Below are 8,896 nucleotides of genomic sequence, written 5' to 3'. Positions count from 1 at the left end.
AACTTATGGGGTATTTGGCGTACGATCAAACATAAAGAAGAAGAGTTTATTTTTATCATCACAGTCAGACTTTAGAGGGCAGCGAGTAGAGGGCTTCCTAAAATGTTTGTATGAACTCCTGATGAGGTAGTTGATGTAAACATAGAGCTCGGAATAAAAGTTGGCCGCTAGAACGGAAGCAGGAGCGCAAATAAACACAACTCATCAATCAAGATAAAACATTTTATTTGAAACACTTACGGTATGTAACACTTTATTTGAAGCTATTTTCAAATACATTTGAAACAAACTCAATAAAAGCGTCAACGAAATAATAGGGCATTCCTATTAGCCAGGGCCAGGAGTCGGATGTTACGCACGCAGCCAGCAGCAGCTTCCTGGAGTGTCTCATCATCAGAGCCCATGAAGTGGATGAGGGACTGCGGGAGTACAAAGGACAGAGGTTACAGGTGGCAGCAGGAAGAAGATTGCCAAAGAATCATTATTTTACAAGAGTGTACTAAAACACCTTACATCCCACATCTAGTGGACAAATAGGTAGCTTGCTGCACATGTTGCCATGTCACTGCACACTACCACCAGCATGGCCTGCAAAGACACACAGTGGCTGTGCAACGACAGTATCAAGCTGCATTTGTCCTTTTGTGTGTGTGTGTGTGTGTGTATGTGTGTGTGTGTGTGTGTGTGTCCGCTTTACCCTTCCAAACCATGCCTCAGCAAAGGGCTTACAGCTGCGAGCGCCCATGCTTCTGTAAGTTTGTTCAGATGAAAGTCGTGTAAGCCTTTCCGCCGCTCCAAAGGTCAGATTATATCCGACTATTAGTGGCTTGTGTAATAGATCTTTTTATATGTTATTGCAGTGCGCTCTACAGAAATATATAGCTTTGGAAGTTTTATTTTTTGGGTTATATAAAACTGAACATTTAAAAGATTTCCGTTTGTTCAAAGAGTTGTGTATTGTGCAGAAATAAGCAAAAAGGAACACACTAGATATATGGAATACCACTGAGTGGCATGTGTTTTGAAAGGGTGAGCTTTTTCCCCCTATTTTATCTGCAGCCTAATCACTACATTATGTTTGTGTGCAGCTGTGGGGGTTGCGTCAAAATAAAAGTAAATGTGAGCATAAATACTCTGGTGCAATGGATGAATCTAAATTTGTTCAATGTGTGCTCCTTGGTAAAATCACAATGGTGTGCCGCTGAGGTTTCCTAAGCCACACTTGCAATTATTTTGGATCGTCTTGTTTATATCCATAATGAACCAACGGCAACATGACATCCCTCAACTAAGCACTTAAGGACTCCCTGCTCCTAAACATAATGAAGCTTCGATAAATACAGTAACTGCTGGGATGTCGGAGGCACTTTTAAGCCCCATATATCAAGGCCTTGTTCTCCACTGAATGAAAAAGGATTTTGAAAAAGATTTTTTTTTTTTTTTTTTAAGATAATGCTGCAGCAGGCTTACAAGTGGTGTTTGAACACCATTGGGACGGTTTCCCTGGTTTCAGTCCAGCAATGTCACAGCCCTGTTGATCCTTAGGAATACAGAGGACAATATCTAGACTGTTGCTGTCAAAGGAAATGATCCAAGAACTAAAGCCCCTTTAAAACCTACCTCCAGCTACTGATTCAGATTTAGTTTTAGGCAGCAGAATGATTCTAAAAGCGTCTGGCTAATCTCAATTTTCTCAATGTTTCTCACCGTGTCTCCTTCTTATTCAAAACTCTCGCATCCTGTTCAGCACTGGCTCCACATATCGACATGGGAAGTGATGGGATTCCTTCATTGGTTTCACTCAAATGAAATGTCACTCAACTCGTATCATTTTCAATAATATTTTGTGTGTAGAATTAGCCTAATCTTGGTACAAACTTGAGACGGTTTTCCTCTCTGTAAACATTGTGTTCATAATGCCTCTCAGAGCAGAGCTGAGGCTGACCCTGACCCCTCTCCATGTTACATACAAACTTAAAAAAGCAGCACCCCACATTTGTGTGGTTAGCAAACCAAAGAAGCCAAAGAAGCAGAGGAAAGACATTCCCAGGCTTTTCAGCGCAAAGATAAACAGTGAAAGGAAAACAGATGAAAGATGAGGTGAGCCAGCTTGTGTGCATGAGCACGAAAGGGCTGTGAACCTACAGTATGAGTCCAGATAAAAACTGAGAAAAATAATATCCTTCCTCCTGATTATAATCACATCATTTTGTGGGCGAAAAAAAGCCATACAGCGGTCCATGATGATCGAGAAGTACAGTATATGTGAAACATTTGCCCTCTGGTTTTATATGATTTGCATCCAAAACACCTCTAAAAGCAAACTTACATCCACAGGCTCCAGAAAACATGCTGCTCACTAAACAAATCTCTTTTGTGAAAAGAGAGGATGCCTGAGAAGTGCACCAGAGGCAGCGTTATTTTGCCAACCTCATAGCATGTTATTCAGACGTCGCCAAATAAGGTCTCTCGAAGCACACAACTAGGCTAAGATAAGCGTCTCTCTCTTTGCTGCCTTTTTCTCTAACTTGCTCCTTTCCTCCCAGCTGGGTTCTCTAGGAATATAATATGCCACTTGTTAGATATTGCCTGACTGTGGTAACATGAACACTTGCCCCACATTTGAAAACTGAATCGTGAGTTTTTGAGGTTTTTGCACTTCAGAGAGCTCCAGTGAGTCCTGACCTCCAAGGCTGATGGGGGAGGGGGAGGAGCAGGCATGCAGTCTGGGAGGGCTGCACATATTGTTGCATGTGTACACACACACCTTATCGTGCATGGAGGTGTCATGGTGTTAACTGTGCTCTGTTGGACCACTTCTGTCTGTTCAGGTTTAAATTCCCCTGTGCCAGGTCTGAGAGCCATTATGGCTCCATCAACCCCCCCTCCATCCCAGCATTCCCATGTTTTAGCCTCCCCTGTGGAGGCAAACAGCACAAACAGACAGCAGTGTTTAGCTGGGCTAAGGGGAAGTTGGTGAGGAAAGTCAAGGTAAACAACATTCCCTCCAGCCTCCAGTGAGCCAGAGACTGTTACGCTGCTTTTTCTGTCTCTCTAAAGAGGAAGAGGAAAAGGAGGGAGGCCTGCTTTCAAATCAATGACTTTAAGGGGAAAGTTTCAGTCTGAGCCTGTGCAAGCTAAAGAACATGGCTTGCTTGGCATTTCTGGTCCAGGCGTGGGGGAGAGAGGCTGAAGTAGCTCTAAAACATTACACTTCATGGATCTCAAATACATGGTAGTCATAACAGATCAGGCAGTGCACAGTGCCTGTATCATCTGCTCACCACACCCACAACCTGAAGTTATGTTACACGCAAACCAACAGGAAACTGATGAAGTAAACCTGTAATGCTCTGCTTGCTTTTTATTCCTTTCCTCAAATCCTCCCCCCATCCCCTCCCCCACACCAAACACACACACACACACACACACACACACACACACACACACACAGCCTCACTGTGCATTTTCAATCAAGTCTGACCGAGAAAACTAATTATAACAAACACTAACCGTGCCGGGGCAGAAGTGTGCTCATGGCAACAAAAGTGCAAAAGTTTTTCTCTTAAAATACATACCAGGACCTGGCAAAAGCTACACTCTGGAATACCTTCAGTTGAAAATTACCAATAATTACCATTCGCATTTTGTAATTTTCAACAATTTACTTCACAAAGCTTTTCTTATGAAAGAGCCTCTTTAATACAAATAGCTGGCTAAAGCTGTCTACAAGGATTTATGGTTTCAACAAACAATCCCCAGTCCTTTTGGAAGCGATGTAAAGTACAGGGGAAAGGCATGTTGATTTTGTACATGACACAAAATGAAGCACATCTATATAAAACTGTGAGATACCAAGAGTGGATGTCAAATCAAACGGTGAGGGTGATTCATCTCTCAGGCTAGAATTCTCTTTTACCTGGTATGTATTTCCTGTGAGAGCGAGCACTTGAATCCCTTTTCTTAAACAAGGTCTGACCTGAGAGGCCAGCAGGAAAATATGCTGACAGAAAATTTAGGCAACTAAAGACAATGTGAATGACAGTAGGTTGTGTCCAAAACAAATCAAAGTGTTTTATTTAAAGAGGTATAATTAAATATACATTAAATATTTTAATTGATTCTGGAGTCTGGACCAAATGTGAAGGCTTTGGAAGGGGTAAAAGACAAAGACAGGCCACTAATGTGTTTTCCAGTGTGAAATACTTTCTTTTCAATGCCTTATTTCCCTTGTGAATCTAAAGGGCCGGGCCATTCACCATTAAGTGGGCTAGAGAGAAAATCAAACTTTCTAAACCAACTTTGGAGTAAGAGAGACCTGTGCTTGTATACTACACGTGGGTGAACTTGTTTTGAGAGCTTCTCAGTGGCAAAGAAATATGGTTGCAATAATAAAATAGGCAGTCCAGAATTTTACACAGGGCTGTAAATTAGATACAGGGCGCTGTATCAATCCTCGATAAACCCTCTCCAACCTATTCACAACTATTGGGGATGTTGTTTTAACACATTCTCCCTACCTGTATATCATGAAGCAGAACATTACAGTGCACACTGAATCGAGGAGATTGACAAGCTCTCCCACTGTAATGTTTCCTCCGGGGTCAGGCAGGTAAGTATCAGCCTCCCTCCCAGACTGGCTGAGACCGAGGTCAGACTGAACAATGAGGCTGCCTGTGTTGTGTTTCCATGTCGGAGATTAGGAACAAATGCAATTCTGGTGAAGTCACGTGGCCTTTGGTTATTAAGCTCTTTAAAAGTCCCAAAATACATTATGGAGTAGTGTTGCAACTCTTAACTGGTACATTAATAAGGGCAAACACAGAGAAAAAAAGGGTGGTATGTCTTGCATTTGCACACACGCCCATACACAAAAACTCAAACTAGAATTTTAAATATAGACACACACACACACACACACACACACACACACACACACACACACAGAGAGCTAAAAAGTGGGCATGTCCAGTTTTCGTCGTGGCTCAAACTACAAAAAGCATTCAGCTTTGCAAATTGGACATCACTTTTTTGGAGCACCCAATGTTCCGTCCAGCTACCAATTATGGCTGGTGTTGAACCACATACACTGTAACAGCAGATCAAGCCATTTAATGAACATGGGAAAAAAAATATTTGGCTGCAATGGCATAACCACTTCATAATTTCTATTGCAGTTGTTATTTAGGGAGGGGGGGATAGCTTTAACTCACTGTGGCCACAAAAAGATTTCTCATGTGAAAGTCCTCCTATGTGAAACATGATTGAATTAGAGAATAAGATAGCAATGTTTTCCCAAAATGCTAAAATATGGGTACATGATCATCTGTGACAAGACATCAATTACAGCGTAATCTTAACATAAAATCTCTACATCACTGTCAGAGACCAACATAAACAGTCTATGGAGCTCAGCATGGAAACAGCCCGACAGGCTCAAATGTTAGACAAAACAATGCGTGTTTCTTTTTGGAAGAGCATTACACAACTCAATGATGAAGAAAGCAGGCGGATGTAGCTTTACAGAGTCAAAAAAACAACCTTGTTCTCTTTTAGCTTTGAACAGCTCTGACCCCACTTTTTGGCCTGAGCCATATCACTGCTGCATTCTACCATGATGTCCAGGAACAGCCCTTAGCAACAGTTACCCCCAGCTACAGCCCTTTGACTTGAGCTGTAATGGCATCTAGGGTCTACCGGAGAAATGGCAATGCGCACACACTGAGCTGTTTGCTTTTCTGAATTCCCATGACGGCTAGAAAGTGGAATCATATTTCCGCCACCGAATAAAACACACTTTGTTTCTGCTCCGTTGGTCAAAGGCTCTGAAAATAGTCACAGCTTTTCAAAGTTTATTACTCAGTGTTTTTCACACATCGCTTAAACAAGAGTGATGGGAGGCCAAGCACATTTTCCTCAATGTAATTATGCCAGATTTAGTCTCAAAAGCACCAAATAAACTAAAGAAATGACTACTTTGAAAATTAGCTACAACAAAAATTGAAGTAAGGAGTCATAAATCCAGCTTCAGCAGCACTACCACTGACCTTGACCACTCCTTTCTCGTGCATGGCGATGCAATTGTTGGGGTTCTTGGACAGCTGGTACAGGGCCATAGCTGTGCTCTGGTGGACTGCCTCGTCTTTTGACTTGAGGTAACGCACCAGGGGGGCCACGGCCCCAGCATCACCGAAAGATGCCCTGTTGCTGCCCCACATGCAGCAGTGGCCAACGGCCTCAGCCAGGTGGCGACGGAGCCTGTCATCAGTCTGTGGAGAGGAGAACAGGATGCTTTTGGTCCTCAGAGACCAGTCTTTACAATGTAGAGAATAACAAGCTCTACTACAGCTCTGCAAGAGACTCTTGGCAAAAATCTAACTATGTTCTTTTCATTAGCTGGGTTTTATGCTCCATAGAGTAGGAATAGGTCAACTAAAATCCATTGTAAAGACATTTATGAATATTGACAATAACTGCAGTGTTGTTGAATAGTAAAACCTTGTTGTTTGTCTTCAGCAATGAGGTGTTCTTACCGTGTTAGTCAACTTGGCCAGCAATGGGACTACCCCGTGATCAGTAAGGACTGCCAGATTCTCCTTGTCTTTGGCTATTTTGGCGATGGCGGCGCAAATGCTTGCCAGCACCTCGTTGTTTGTTGACTTCAGCAAATTAACAATCAGTTCCAATCCACCGACGAGGGAGCGCACCATTTCCCCTGCATCCTATAGTCAAAGAATCTGTTATTAGCTGGTGCTCTGTAAAAATGAACACGGAGGATAATGAAGAGGGAGAAATTGTAATGAGTGCCGAAAGAGGAGAGGCAGACGGGCATTTGAGCAAGGCAGATAAAACAAAGGACACTAAATAACATACCTGCAAACTCAGAAGGGCTGAAAAAGGTGACACATTTTATACATATATATTACCTGATGCCAAGTGTATTAGCACTGGGTCTCGGTACCCAACCCTACTCATTAACGTTAAACCAGACACCAATGGGTCTGGTTTCATTATGTGTTCGTTTTCATTTTGCTCATATCTCATGACAATATATAGATTAAAAATCAGATAACAATACTAATATTGAACTAACATTAGAGGCTAACAACACAATTTGCTGACAAGCCAACTAGCCGACAAGCCAACTAGCCAACAAGCTTGCTTTCTATTATAACGTTAATGTTAAACATGTTAATAACAACGTTAGCAAAAAACAATTATATTGTTGGCAGATAACAGCACTCTACTGTATGTGTGGATTGTGATTGGCCAAATGACTCGCGTTACGTATCACCAAAGATGTTTTATTATGACCACAGTAGGTTTTTGAAACTCCCTTATGGATCCCCAGATAAAATTCTTCGGATCTACACAATTCACGTGGATGACATTTTCCCATCAAAATGGCGATTTACGCCGAAAAGCGACTAGTTTGCAGGTATGAAAAGTACAAAAAGTATTTTCATCAGGCAACAATCAAAGTCCCATTAGTGCAAACCAACCAATAGAACTATATTTATCTGTGTAAAACAGATGCTTTCAAAAAAAATAACACCCTCTCCTACAGTAGAACTGTACAAGCACGAATTTGAAATCTTTGTCAATCTCTCCTACTGTCACCCTAACATGTCATAATTAAGATGACACAGAATCTAGAGCTTAGAGGTGACATTTAAAAATGTTGCCACAGACTGACACACACAGTGTAGACTCAATGCTTCATGATTTGAGTTGATGGCACCAGCTAGTACCACAGGACTCTTAGCCACTTATGGGGCAATGTCTACCAAACCGACAGGCTGGTAGAGAGTGCTGAGAGAACCACAGCGGAATAGCTGGCAGAGACACTGGGTTCAGTATGGCTTGGCACATCAGGCCGCTGTTTAAAATCATAACTCACCGTATCGCCAGCCATGGAAGAATACATCAAGGTGGCCGAGTCTGTAATGTTGAGTGCTTTGAAAATAGAACAGAAATCAAAAGCATACAATTATGGATGCAAATCACAGAGCATGCTTAATTTGAGTCCTTTTCACTGTCAAACTACATGTCCAGAGTTGATGTATGGCTCAGCATAACACTGTAAAGTACAGTAATCACATAATTTATTATGTGCACTGCACTGTATGGTTGTTCTTCATTTTATAAATTAAAGGATTTCATTAAATTCAGAACTGACGAAAAGCAGTGGATGTTTTAGTGTACCGCTACTTTGGGAGAGCTGGATGCACTGTCGTGTTTTCTCTAACAGAGAGCTCACATCTGAGATCAGGCCAGGGTGCGGTGTATGGACCCTGTGATGCTGTGCCAGAGGATGAGCCATGTGTGCAGTGCAGGGTAGGGAGGGAGGTGCCGGGGCCAGGAGCTGACCCCCCGACACACAGGAAGCCCTTTCTCAGGAATACTAATGGCGGCTGGACAGGAGTCCCTGCGACAGAGGAAGCTCTCTCAAGCCACCAGCTGCTATAGACTAGCCAGAATCTCTTTCATGGCCTGGCCAGGCCCCCAGATCTGAAAACCGCAACATTATGAGGCTGCATACGGAAAGGCCTTTCTCGCTGTCCTCTCTCTCTCCTCCTCTTACCCAGGATGAAATGAAATAGAAAACACATTATCTGCTGTGCGTGATCTCAAGCTGAGGGGAGCAAGCCAAGCTCAGAATGGCAGAAACGTGCCCTGAATCCTTCTCTGAAGCAATCAGGCTTCTATAACATACATGGCTATAATGTAAAGGAAAAATAAATCAAGCATCGAAATGTGCCTTTGCGTCCAGGCAAATTAATGATACACCCCATTACGTGTGACTAGGAGGTTTCTACTTCCTTGATTGGACAAAAAAAGCTAATTGAATGATTCACTACTAAGTCTTTACAGCAATTGTATGGTGTGTGAGTTT

The 8,896-nt window shown here is 42.4% G+C and overlaps 1 protein-coding gene across 3 annotated transcripts in view; it reads right to left on the bottom strand.

The window, feature by feature from the left end:
- Positions 1-246: 246 nt before the first annotated feature.
- The window catches only part of odad2 (outer dynein arm docking complex subunit 2), a 69,451-nt gene continuing 60,801 nt past the window's right edge, over positions 247-8,896 (bottom strand). For 2 of the 3 annotated variants that reach the window (XM_028569360.1, XM_028569359.1), the window contains 3 exons: positions 6,534-6,722; positions 6,048-6,269; positions 247-419 (listed from right to left, as the gene is read on the bottom strand). In XM_028569360.1, coding sequence (XP_028425161.1) covers positions 303-419; positions 6,048-6,269; positions 6,534-6,722 — 528 coding nt within the window. In that variant the 3' untranslated portion in view covers positions 247-302. Of the gene's footprint in view, positions 420-6,047; positions 6,270-6,533; positions 6,723-7,900; positions 7,957-8,896 lie in introns of those variants that run through there. The other variant, XM_028569361.1, reaches the window with a different exon arrangement.

The sequence above is a fragment of the Perca flavescens genome, chromosome 22 (assembly GCF_004354835.1).
Source record: "Perca flavescens isolate YP-PL-M2 chromosome 22, PFLA_1.0, whole genome shotgun sequence".
NCBI classification, from domain to species: domain Eukaryota; kingdom Metazoa; phylum Chordata; class Actinopteri; order Perciformes; family Percidae; genus Perca; species Perca flavescens.
The sequence above is the reverse complement of the archived record's forward strand: the minus strand, read 5'-3'. Positions and strand labels throughout refer to the sequence as shown.